Consider the following 14,161-nt stretch of genomic DNA (forward strand, 5'->3'; position numbering starts at 1 on the left):
CTTACTGACCATGACTATTGAATAAAGGAATCGGTTTGCATAAATCGGCGCGACGTCTGTTCTACTGTTGAAGTTAATGTATTAAAATGTTTCAATACTAGCAGTATTAAAAACTAAAACGAATAATCAACGTCTGTTCACAGTGAATCTTTTTTGCACCATTATCGAGCTAAACCTAAAAATAAAACCTTCATCTGCTTTATACTTTACATCTGTTTTGGAGAGGAATTTTTTGAAGCAGCTGATAAAAAGTAGTATAATAAAGGTCTGATCGAAACTTAGACAGATCTCTGCATTGTAAAACTGTAAATTGTATGACATCACACCACCACTATGTACTTAGAACGCTGTACTTTATTGAGCCATTAAATACACAAGACAAAACATATGACCCTGGACACTGGATATAGGAGGGAGAAATTACATTTGTAAGGGATATAAAGGACTGGACAGATAAAACCTCATCATTTAATCGGTAGAACATGATTAGAAGACGCAGGACTGTGTTACAAGAAAAAATACAAAACTAATAGCCCACCTAAATTCGTTTTCCATGATAAAAAAAGGAAATAATACTCAAACACTTAAAATAAAAATTAGCAGACGTTTGAACCGTGTACACAGATATTTGGGGAATTTTCAATTGATGCAAATACTTGTCCAGGATGAACCCTGTAATCCCCTTCCAGTATATCGGGTGTTATTAGCTGGATCTGCTCTTCTCAGGGAACTAGAGATGGGAAGAGGGAGGGGGGTCTCTGTCATCTTTGGAATGGCATCCTTCTAGCGTCTGTATCCAAACTCATCTGCATCATCAGCCCGGAAGTCTCCGTAACGCCACAGGTTCAACTGCACAAGGAAAGGTAACATGGTAAACCATAGCTCCGGTGTAGAAGAGCAGGTATACAAAAGTGGTACATTTACCAACGGAGAGACAAATATTACATCCCTGGGATAGTACAATGTCTCAGGAGAGTTGAAGCATAAAAAAATGAGCTCTGTTGATGCACAACCTATATAGCAATACGTTTTATTATACAAAACGGCGCTTTTCTTCAGCTTTCCCGTAGTCATTGAGAGAAGTATACAACAGTTACTTACCCTTGCAGTCTTAGCGGATTCCTGAGCATTCACATACTCTGCAACCTGCAGGAAACAGAAATCAGGAAGATTCAGATTCTCTGTATTTCACAAGCAAGCAGCACAATAACCAGGTATTCCAGCAGGCAGCAATAACACGGCATCATATACAGTAAGTGTAACAGCAATCCACTGTGATACTGGGAATCTGAACATCTATGGAGAAGAGGTTATTGTGTCAGGCATAGGCTTGGGAGGCTCCATGAGCCAACATATCCCCTGACAGCAGAGCCCAACAAAGATACGGATTGCAGAAGCTTCAGGAGACAATATGGCTGTGCCAACAAAGAAAGCCGAGTACAGGAACATGATCTGAAAAGCTAAGCGTCTAACCCTTGCCTTCTAAAATGCGACAATATTCTAGTCAGCCATGTTTATAGAAGCAATTACATAAAACCAAGTTTGTCCATGGAACCACATTTTGGGCACCACTCTTATCAGAATGAGAAAGGTGACTAGAAACTGTGTAGTGAACAGCTACCATACATGATCAGAGAGACCGCTTCTTATACTAGACGACGATGACTATGATGACGATGCTTCTTTTATTACCATTTGCTCTTCTCAGTAACATATCTCCATTAACTTTTTCTGTATTTCTGACTTAGCTTTAACTTTTAATAAGAAAAAAAATAAAAAAAAACTTGGAATGTCAAAACTAAGCTGCTGTTGATGGATCTGTTATCTTATGCATTTAGTACTGGAGTACACAAAATGAGCAGAAGCCTGAATGACCATAAGAGAGAGTATTCACATGGCAATTTTATTCCCATAACCCATAAATAGTAAAGGTTTCACCTCATGTTCCCCTAATGGGATTTCTTTGTTGTCTGGCCCATAGTACAGAGAAGAAACACGGAAAATACGCCTGTGTAAATATACCTTAACACAGAATGTAATCTCAAGTGTTAGGGCTCATGCTCTTGGCCGTTTTACGGCTCTGCTTTGTATGAAGCTGTAATAGGGCTGCCGTGGAGGTGAGGCCACTATACGCTTCCAATTTCATACAGAGGGATTTTCTGTCTGATTCCCTGCAAATCTGTCAGAAAAAAAAAAATTGTGGCATGTGCCATCAGACTCCGTACGTACAGAATATCTTAATACATATGGAGTATTCCTTGGAGGCAAGTTACAGATGCAGCGATACCAATTAAGTTTATTTGTTTTTTTACTTTCATTTTTCTCTTATTTGAAACTTTATTACATTTATTTTTACACGATGACACTACTGACCGCGGCATCTAAGTGGTTAAACATCTGGGATCGGAGTTATCGCCAATTCCATCTGTTCGAGTAGGATTTCAGCTGCGTATATAGCAGGCTCAGCTCCTGAGCCCGCTCTATGCACCTTTCAAATTACAGCAGATAAATGTAATTTTACGCATAATGAACAGTTAAAATTATTATTATTATTTTCGTTATCAATTCTTCAGTTTTCAAAGTCTCTGCTTGCTGTCATTGAATAGGTACCTTCATAGTTTAATTCCAGTAGATAAAAATCTGCCCTGTTCATGTGATGGACACACAGGTACGTAGCTTGTTATAGTTAATAGAGCTTTGTCTTGTAACAAGCCGGGCACCTGTGTGTCCAGCATATAAACATGGACAGATTTCTATCCCCTGGAAGTAAACAATAAAAGGCTTTTATTAAATGACAGCAAGCAGAGATATTGAAAACGGAAGAATTGATGCAAAAAGTATATTGGCAAATTGCAGAACTTTTCATTACACAAAGATCATTTATCGAAAACCGAAATACACTTTAAAGAGGACTAGCCCGCATCGTATTTTACATCACCGCTGCCCTGGTCAAAGTTGGCAACGCCTATCAGGAGGGGAAGCCATTGACATGAAGAATGGTGGCTTACAAGGAAGGAAAGATATATGCTAAGTTATAGACACATTCATATCTCAGGCAAAGTGGAGGAGAATGGAGAACAATTTTGTTTATACAGTAGATGCCAATACACATGTTGCAAACTCCACTCAAAATATATTACTCGACAGCTGCAGATATTAATCCAATACAAATTATTCTTAATTATGGACTCTGATCTGCCATACTGACGCTCAAATGGAAAAACCAAAATAACAACCTTTTATTTAGAGCAGACTATCAAATCAACTGACATCCCTCCTCTACGCGCCTCTTAGAGATGCCAAGTCACCATTTAGCACAAGAGAAATGCAGTCGACGTGTCCCTTTGTTCTACACAATTAGAAGCCGGGGGGGCCATTTATTGGACAGAATTAGCTCCCATTCGTTTTAATCTCGCCTTTCATTAAAGTGACCTGTTCTAGTGACAGGTAAGCATTCAGGTTATGACCTGCGACAACATGTAGAATTAAAACTGCTCCTTAATCAATCAAAACAGTTCTTTAGCTGTTCCCCGGCTTTTATGGTTCCTTGGCAAGAGACCAGAAGAAATGACTGGAAAGGGCGAGCTAATTGTTTATTACTCTCTCCCAATTCTCCTTTTCTGGATGTGGGCAGAAAAAAACGGAGCATTGCATTAAATTAGTAGTAACATATTACAATGGAAAGCCTACATAAAAGATCACAGCTATACATTTCAATGGCAGGCAAATGAAAAAACGTTGGGTATTTTATTGCCATAACACAGCTTGTGGTTCCATTGTGGAGAATAAGTGTAACACAAGTCCCAACAATGGATATTAATAAAAGACGGGCCTCCAGGCACAATACATATTCTACATGCGGCGGAGTAATTAGTATGAGAAGAGTCAGTTGTCTGCTCCATCATGTCTGTGCGATCACAAGGGGCTGCACCCAGTTCTTGAACACTGAATTCTCACTCTATTGATTTACATTAGTTGGGCACTGGGGCTTATAGTGGTCAATAACTTCAGCTGAATATCAATTAAAATCCCTCCTGTAAATAATTCCGTTAATGAGCTATCGAGTTGCGCGGGGGGAGGGTTGGGGCAGCTCCAGTTTTTGCTGTCCTGAAGTGGCTGCGTGACACATTTTCCAGTGCGATGTTACATGTTCAATCCCGAGCCTGCTTATACAGTAACACAGCACTATGAAGCATTGCCAATCTACAATGTAGAGAAAGCCCTTAGTGACAAATCAAAGGCGATAATAATTTACCATGATGGAGAAAAATGAACTTGATACAGACTCTTCTACCCACCAAGACTGCCCAGAATTTACCACTAAGCAACGGCACAATTCAACATCTCTAGCCCTGTATGCCGGTCTTACTTTAGTTTGGTATCTCTCATGTGTGATGGATAAGTAAATCATATAAACAATATGGTAGGATTTCTTCTAACACAACACAAGCATTTAACAAAATGTTCAGTTGTCACTTCATGTTGAGGGTATAAGTATCCTAGGGTCATACAGATGGCATTAACATACGCTGAAGCACATTGTTCCTGTAAATTGTATTCAAGATGCTGGAAAAACTGTACACCGCAGAATAGAACGCTACAAAACCCATCAATAATAAAAACTCCTAAAATTGCCGCTTTCTCCCGTATATTGATTGGAAATACCTGCAAAATCAGTAGAGTGTGGGCACAGTGTCTGTAAAGACCTGGGCATCCTGCCAATAAGCCTCCATGATGTATACTGTCCCTGCTTCTCTACTACTATTAATGTCACCCATATTAAAAATCATTTGCCAGGGTTAGTTTATGGTGATTGATGGAGGAAGAGCATATATATATATATATATATATATATATATATATATATATATACCCTGCAGCCAAAATAAGTGAACAGCGGCCAATAGGTTGCCGTTCAGGAGCGGTCAAGGCAAGGAAAAAAAAACTTACAATACCTTGAACGAGCATGAAAGGGATGCCGGTACTAGATTATAAAATATTCTGGATTATTGGTCGAACATGGAAAAGTATATAAAGGAAGTAAACCCAAAATAAAATCTTATAAAAACATATAGAGTGTTTATCGTTACAGGAATTTCCTAATACGACAGCTCTGAGTAATCTCCTGCTCTTGTGAAATTCCACATAAAAATGAGAAAAGGTGCTAGGATTGCAGACTTTCAATTATCGGATGCCAGACTAAAGGAGTTTTACTACACTTTCTTTTGGAACAATTTGCAAGTTGTTGATCTACGGATGTAGCCATCTTTAACTTGATTCGGATAACTTGCTGCAGCGTGATATCACACAACAAAAGCCATTGAAAAAGTCAAGGTAAGGGATGTAGCCACTGTTTATTTAATGCGTTAGAAGTCAAGGTAAAGACGGCTACATCTGTAAAAGAAAGTAAATTTAACGCTATTCAATTATGAAATAAATGTTTGATACATGAATGAATACCACAGTGATAAACCATTCCACTAAAAGCGGTTCAGATTTACTCACCACTTTCTGGAACTGTTTCTCTTTGCGCACCTCCACCATGACTAGACCCTCTTTGGCCAGACCCAGGCCCACATCCTCCTTAGAGTCGGCAAACTGCAAGGTGACATGCGGACAGCCAGTACCTGCATACTCCACATTCAATAGGCACTGAGTGTTCTGAATATCGCGCACCACATTGTCTATGACATCAGCACGAGCGTCTTCCTGTAAGAACCAAGGATAAGTCAATATTGGCACGGTAAACAAGGGATCGGTGCAGAGAACCCCACTTACTGAGCAGTATACTCACATCTTGTGGCACTTGGATGAAAGCAAAACAATACTCTATAGCTTGTGCTGGGAGTGTACGAACACTGAAAGATGTTGGGAGGGCACCTAGACGAGTGGAGGGCACAGTCTCTCTCTGAAAAGATGGAACAACAGTAAGACCGGTCAAATATTCTGATAAAACATATGCAATATCATTTCACAGCCAAAAGAGGAAAACTAGATCAGTCTACAACACTACAGGAGAAGCTGAGCTCTCATCAGTCCACCATCGACATCCTCACAACATTTCTATACAGACAGTAAAACCCTACAAGCATGCATATTCATACAGCGGTTACAACGAAGGGATTCATCTTGGCAATCATAGGCTGAGGGCGGTTGCCGGCAGCTGGGAGATGAAACGATGTCAAGAACAAAAATACATGTTAGCTGAGGGGCAATCCGGGGGCCGGAGCGGTATCTTTGCTGCAAGTTCATAGCTGCCCTGCTGAGCAGCCTGCGGGTGCCCCCAGTGAGGGGGGAACAAATAGCTCTGTTAACTATGGTAAGAAGAGAGACAGTTTAAAACCATGTTATGTAGCCATAAAATGAAAGAAGATCTAAAGTGGCCTATAGATTGAGAAAACGAGACATCTAGAAAACTCTGAATGTGAATAACTCAAGAGCTGAAGTGTCAACTCAGAATTAAACCAAAGCAGGAGACAGTAGTGCGGCAAAATTCCAACATGAACCCCTCCCTGCCCATGCAAATTAACTGGCTAATGGCATGGTGCCTGTGCCAGAAGGCCCGTAATATATTTGCTGGCTTTGGTGGCACTGCATACTCCTGTGACTAAAAATCCCTGAACACCGTGCTTGTATTATATTGCGGTTGCTAAGGAACCCTGTGGCCCCATTAATGAAGTCACAGGGATTTCCTGAGAGGCAGGCAGACAAGTCACAATCTGCATCTCCTCTACATGTCCGTGTATACAGATCACTGGTAGCAGTGATTTAATGGGCTGTTACCATTAGATCACGTTTAGCAGTCATCTGTATATGGGGACAGCAGGGAACACACAGATCATGTGGCCCCTGTTAATCTGAGCCCCAATAAAAACAAAAACTGTAAAAAAAAATATGAAAAAAAAAATTAGCAATTAAACAATGAAAACAATTAAAAAATAACACTACTACTAAATTTAAAAAGCCACCCTCCACCTGGAAAAAGTGAACACCTCTCGGAACTTACACGCATCAAAATACGAAATCCTGCGTGATATCAACACATATTACATCGGCGTGAGGTGCTGAGGCATTAATCTGTTCCGGTCATGCAGAATGTACCTTCCCCAAACATACAATAATTACCAGCAGCAGAAAACGGTAAAACGTCAATTTATGCGCAAATATGGCATGCGTCATAATTTGTGACTTTTTACCCCCTTTAAATAAATTCCCCCCTATGCGTCCAGCAAAAAATAAAACAAAATAACCTTAAGCCCCACGACGGTAGAATTTGTCAAATCCGCAAAAGAAAGAAAAACACAAATGATGTGCAACATCTGCAAACCTGGCATCGCCTAACAACGCTTCCGTAATTACGGACGGCTACGGGTGCACATCCGTAGCCGTCTGTAATTAAGGAAGTGCCCATAGACTTCTATGGGAAGTCCGTGCCGTAATTACGAATTAGAATAGGACATGTTCTATATTTTACGGATCACTTCTACGGAACGGACACCCATCTGTAAAAATACGGATAGGTGTCCGTAGCCCATAGAAATGAATGGGTCCGTAATTACGGATGAAAAATATGGTCGTGTCCATGGGGCCTAAGGGTGAGCAAACAGAGCTGAAGCCGCATGTGGCTGAAACCATCCCCACATGCAGTATTGAATTGTTTTACATGATTTTGCCGGTAATACTGGTAAAATCATGCTGCCATTCGCTACCACATGTTGGCGGGTTTTTTTGCAGTATTCCACAAGGTTACTTTTTAATCTGGGCATCAAGGCCCAAAACACCCCTTCTCGTAGAACACGTAATGAAAATAGGATGACTTGACTGCAATGCTCTCTTACTTAGTACAGACTATATTATCTCACTCTAATAGGATTGGCCTAAACACTATTGTGCAGAATCCTCCAGATTGTTATCCAGTTTTTTTCATCCAATTGGTTTTTGTCATGAATATTTATTAGACTCCACCACTGTCCAATCCTCAGAGAAAAGTACGTACAAATGGCTAATGGTAAGGAAAGTGGCATCACAACTTACAGGAAGACAACCAGAAGATGTATTTTAATTAGACGGTTTTAAAAAAAATTTGAACAAAAATGTCTCTTATTCCTGTACCCCCCTGAGTCTGGGGGCCTCACAAGCGACTAATCAGAAGTCAACTTTTATTATGTCACTAATAAAATGAAAGAATAAATCTGATTGTTTACAATGTGACCCAGCGTAGTTGCGAGAACACTGAATTGCTGGAGCACAGGGCAGGAAGTGTTGTCATGGGGACACCGCTCTTTTCACAGGAGGTCTATAACGCTACAAAGAAATAAGGCATTTCAAAATACCATGCAATAAAACTACCAGAATATCTATAGAGACCTTGCAATGCCTCATCAAAGAAAAAACAAATTTTAAACATGTAGGAAATTCCAGAAAAGCGTTATATAATGAGTTAGTCAAAAAGATTTGGGGACGGACACATTCCCTGAAAAAGGCTAATAAAATAATCTATAGATTTCAAGAGTTCAATGCAAAAAAACAAACAGCATGATGGGAAAGTCATAGTAGAAATCACGTATTAGTCGTTTCCCTGCTACATTAAATACATAAAATGTAATTGCAGACGTAATTGTTAGGCTCCCAGACTGCTCCGGCTGCGGTTAGGAAAGTTCATATCTCTCAATGCTGGGAATGGGTTTGTTTGTTTGCTAACAGACCGGATTTACTCTAATGGAAGGCACAGCCCTACTTCACACTGCGGCAGAGAAAAGATTCAATCCGAGGGAATATATTAAATGGAGCGCTTTTTATGAGTCCTTGGGGACCATGCAGGAAATTTATTTATGTAATATATATTATACAGAGACCTGCGAGATTTAGATCTCCTTCCAAGCTTAGGACGAGCCGGCTTCCTAATCCCTTCAGCAGGTTAATGCTTTTGAATACAATTTTATCCACGATTCAGGTGAGGTCACCGGCAGTTAATGCTGGGTCAGGAACAAATTCATATAACACAGCTTTAATGCATTGGTGTTTACAAGTGTCACTATAAAGATATGTATTATCACAACCTCTGATTAAAGCAATGACATGTTAAAGGAAGCCGTCCCGAGCGTGTCAGAAGCCATGGAAGACTACCTGAAGAAAAGCTCAAAGCTTCTCATGGCTGGCTGGGTTGGCAGCAATCCGATACCACAAATCAGACTTCTCTTTCCCACTTGGATTCCAATGTGTCTCCCATGAAGGTGTTTAGAGTTAAATGTAATCCCTATAACTACGTACTTGTAGATCCTGTACACTGTATATATCCAAGTAAGAGATTTTACAGCTAAAACCATTACAGAATTAATACGTGGGAAAAATCGATTGCTATCATGAACTTGGAGAATATAGAGGAGGAACATTCTTTAAAGAAGCACTCCGGGTTTTCATTTTGTTCGCCTTATTTGCAAATGTAACGTATTGAAATATAGACATGAGTATTTACTTACCTGGGATCCCGCTCAATTGTGGATTGCCGTGGTCTTCATTCTGACTCCCTGTATCTTACAATGTCTGCTGTAGGGACCAGAAGCCAGACTTGCATTGAGAGACTGACCTCCGTTTTTTACAGTAGATGCTGTAGGATTTGGGATGTCAGCGTACAGATCACGTGACCCCCAAGGCGTCCCAGAACAGAGGCCCATGAAATAAAGTACTAGGTAAGTCAATACACGTCTACATTTCATTGGCAAACTGGGGGGCTTCGAGGACACCCAGAGTGCATCTTTAAGTAAAATTGAGCCAAAAAAACGGAACATCTCAAATATTACATTCGTCATATTGATGGTTTCCATAACTGATTTTTATGCTCATTTGCTCTTGTTACACATTTTGTGTAGCAGATAATGCTGTAACTGAGACAAGTGGATACTCACATTTCCATAATCAATGTAAAACACATGAACTTTGGAGGGTGACTCAACCTTCTCCACACGAGCTCGGTACCTGAAAGGAAAGAAAATTTTTCTTTTGAGTTCATCACCGTTTCTCTATCCATGAAGCCACACCCACTTGTTTGCTTAGCTTTCTGTGCCGACCAAACACCGATTCTGTCCCTAGAACCGCCGCAGTTAGAGGAGCATTTGACTAGACACATCCGTCAGGCACACTGCACCTGCGCTAATTTCCTGGATGTCCAGGACCTGCACAAGCGCAGATGAAAGCTTGGGCTCTGTTCACATTGCGTATGAACTGTCCGTTGAAGGTATGCGCTGGGACCATTTCCCAACATATCCCTCTGACGGAAGACACTGGCCCACAGTACCCTTTATTAATAAATAAAATAAAAAAAAGCTTTTTTTTTTCTTCTTCTTCCCGTCTCTGCATGGAATAGCGCAGTCTACTACGCCATTCCATATAGTGAAAAAAGAAGGTATGCCAAAGAATTCTGATCCAGCATATGCCAAAAGGACATACTTATAGCATACGCCAGGTCAATGGGGACATATGGATACAATCGGCCAATGCGCTGGGAGCTTTCACATCGCATACACAGTACCTAGTGGTAAAACACCTTGTGAATTCAACTTTATACAGACAACCCATTGATTTGAATGGCACTGTGTGATATCCACTGTGGTGGCACTACAGGCAAATTGAACACTTTCTCCCAGGTTTACCCACAGATTACAGCAGATTGCTGGGGACCCAGCAGGAGGACAGTTTGTGATTAGCCTATTGTCAAGGGACCCTTCTAACAAGTAGGGATTAAACAATGTAGAGAACGTCTTTAACCACCATTAGAGAACATGCATCTAAACATACATACACTATATCCCTGATGCTTCATGACCTCTCGATTTAGCAAAAGGAAACGTGATGACCGCAAAAAATGATGTGGATTTAGGATGATGACAGGCCAAAGGGGGAATTAGGCAGCATCAAGAAAGTTATGTGCTTTCTGCATACTGGGGGTGACAACCAGATAGTAAATTTTTTAAGGTACTTTGCTATGACCAACTGCTCCAGGTTTCCTTTTTACTGGTTTCAGCGGAGATGGATTATAATAATCCTTATACATCATTCAGAAATGACTATTTATGGTCTCTCATAAAACAGACCTCAGGCTGAAGGTCAAAATCCCCCAAACATGCCACAACATACGTCTTCCTCTCTCGACTAAGACAATATATGTAAAAATCCAAAATTTCTAAATTCATCTACATTCCCCCCCAACAAAAATCTTAAAAAGAAAAAGTAGAATCTGGCAGGCGTACATGCCGTGTAACGTGTCCTAAGGGTATAATACTGTGCGGCTAATTAATAGATTGATGTATGCTGTTTAAAGCCAATATACTAAACAACAGCTATAATTAGAGAACAGATATATCTGGGAATTTGATGTTCCCTTTTAAAAGACATTTAAATCTGAGACATTTCACAGAGGAAAAACTAAACTCTAAAGCAACATGCGTGTGTCCTCATTTATCAGGCTGTCTACTGGTGTTTAATGAGAGCAAGAAAAGGCTCAACGGGAACACCGGCTCCATCCAGTCTACTGAACAGGGAGACGACCACACTGGCTTTTAATGGGTTACTGGGAGTACACTAAAAACCTCCACTTTTGAAAAGCCCAAAAAATAAAAATACGAAGCATTGATGCATACTGCATAAAATATTTGTAAAGTGGTTTCAATAAAATTTGGAAATTACTTTATTAATTATGCCTATGTACAAAAAGGTAAATCCAATAGTGCACTACAGAAAAAGAAGGAACAGCGATTCATAGGGCAAAAACATGTTTTTAAATGTTATACTATGTAGAAAAAGGGGTACCATGAATATCAAGCTGCTTAAAGAAATAAAGTGATGCGCAAGTAACTAACGCATATTAAAAGGGGTTTTCCTCTTTGGACATTCCCTACTTCTTAGAAGGGAGTTTGATAATAAAGATCACAAAGTGTCCCCCTGCTGGTACCCCCAGTGATCAGCCGTAATCTGTGAAGAAACTTGGCAAAAAAGCCAGATTCACACGACCGAGTGCAAACTCGGACGTGAAAAACGGCCGTTTTTCATGCCTGAGTTGCACCCTTTTTCACAGATCCCTCATAGACTTCAGTCTATCGAAGGATCCGTGAAAACGGAAGAGAATAGGACATGTTCTATTTTTCAACGGACCCTTCACACTGTCCGTGAAAACAACGGCCGTGTGAACTGCCCCATTAAAATACATGCATCCGTGTGACGGCCGTTGTTTCATCGGCCAACACACGGACGTATAATACGGTCGTGTGAATCTGGCTTAAAGAGGCTCTGTCACCACATTATAAGTGCCCTGTCTCCTACATAAGGAGATCGGCGCTATAATGTAGGTGACAGTAATGCTTTTTATTTTTAAAAACAATCTTTTTTCACAACGTTAGGAGCGATTTTGGTTTATGCTAATGAGCTTTCTTAATGCCCAAGTGGGCGTCTTTTTACATTCGACCAAGTGGGCGTTGTACAGAGGAGTGTATGACGCTGACCTATCGGCATCATGCACTCCTCTCCATTCATTTACACTGCACTAGCGATATAGTTATATCACTATGTGCAGCCTCATACACAAGCCCTAACATTACTACAGTGTCCTGATAATGAATACACATGACCATCCAGCCTGGACGTCATGTGTACTCAGAATCCTGACACTTCTGACTCTTTTGTGTGAGATTCCGTCAAGTTAAACCAAATCTCGCGAGATTACGGAGCTAAACGAGATTCGACTTTGTCAAATGTAAAAAGACGCCCACTTGGGCATTAAGAAAGCTCATTAGCATAAACCAAAATCGCTCCTAACGTTGTGAAAAAAGATCGTTTTTTTTAAATAAAAAGCATTACTGTCACCTACATTACAGCGCCCATCTCCTTATGTAGGAGACAGGGCACTTATAATGTGGTGACAAAGTCTCTTTAAGTGTTCAATTTCCCTGCAGAATTCTTCAATAGGGTGTTTATATGTGGGTTATTCAAATCAAATATCAAATTAATTGTAAGACACAAACTTCAATATGCCCAATCCTTCAAACTCCAATGTGCCCAATTCGTTAAACCTCAATATGCCCATTCCTTCAAACTTCAATACGACCAGGGGTGTCTAGCAGCCGCTTAACCCCCTCTCATGAAATCAAACATTCACACCGTGTCGTTCCACGCGTGAATGTTTATATAACCAGCTGTGCAACAGACACTAGGTTGGCGAATGGTTCATTGGGGAAGATGATGTCATAGACCACACAAACGGAACTTCAATCTAAACAAAACAAGTCTACATCTCACCATTCACATTAGATAACTTTTCACAAATGGCTGCTGGAGGAAATAAACATGTACACTTGGTTAATGTGAGTGTACAGGTTCATGAGATGGGAGATAGTCAAACAACTGTTCAGCCAGTGCATGTGTATGAGATTCTAGAATCTCAATTGTGGGTTAATTTATATGTGGTGTTGATGCAAAAGGAGATATTCATGGGCTTTACACGCCCTCACTATGGAGGTACAAGTATGACACTTCAACACCACCATCATGCCAAATGGTCATCTGTGTCCATACCTCATTATCCAAATAATAAGTCTGTAACTCATAAGCAGAAATGTCAGCAATATTTGGATCCATATATCTCCCTTGAATCCAAGGATTCTAATACCTTCCGAATCAAATGATATTTTAGATTTTAAATGGAGTAAAATAGAAGGGCCCCATAGAGCTGGCTAAACGTGATCATGTTTTTATAGCAGCAGCTTCTTCTTCCGGGGCTTCATGGGGTTACAATGCTAAAGAAGTTGGAAATCTTCAGTTTAGTTCTAGCAATTACTACCGAAATAATTCTATCAGCCCAGACCTATGGAGAACTAAAACCACTGGCTATTAATGAGCTGCTGCACGGTATATTACACCCTGGACTAGATATCCTGACCGTGCAAGCAAGCAGCATCTGTATGTCTTAAGGGATCAGCAACAGTGCTTCCCTCATCCATCTCCCACTGCTGAGCAAGAATGTGTGCAAGGATATTGAAGAAAGCTTCCGCATTATTAATGACTTGTATCCTCACAATGACCGCACAGGACTGCAGACACAGGTATGGGAGGTGGAGTGGTATGTACAGTACTCTCCTTTCACCAGATCTCGTCTTTCCTAAATACATTCAGT

The 14,161-nt window shown here is 40.4% G+C and overlaps 1 protein-coding gene across 2 annotated transcripts in view; it reads right to left on the reverse strand.

Annotated features, from left to right (window-relative positions):
- Positions 1-336: 336 nt before the first annotated feature.
- SND1 (staphylococcal nuclease and tudor domain containing 1) overlaps positions 337-14,161 on the reverse strand; it is a 684,058-nt gene continuing 670,233 nt past the window's right edge. For both annotated transcript variants that reach the window (XM_075857566.1, XM_075857565.1), the window contains exons 20-24: positions 9,906-9,975; positions 5,795-5,908; positions 5,506-5,709; positions 1,102-1,146; positions 337-849 (exon numbers count right to left, since the gene is read on the reverse strand). In XM_075857566.1, coding sequence (XP_075713681.1) covers positions 784-849; positions 1,102-1,146; positions 5,506-5,709; positions 5,795-5,908; positions 9,906-9,975 — 499 coding nt within the window. In that variant the 3' untranslated portion in view covers positions 337-783. The remainder of the gene's footprint in view (positions 850-1,101; positions 1,147-5,505; positions 5,710-5,794; positions 5,909-9,905; positions 9,976-14,161) is intronic.

This window comes from Rhinoderma darwinii, chromosome 3, assembly GCF_050947455.1.
Source record: "Rhinoderma darwinii isolate aRhiDar2 chromosome 3, aRhiDar2.hap1, whole genome shotgun sequence".
Taxonomy (NCBI): Eukaryota; Metazoa; Chordata; class Amphibia; order Anura; family Rhinodermatidae; genus Rhinoderma; species Rhinoderma darwinii.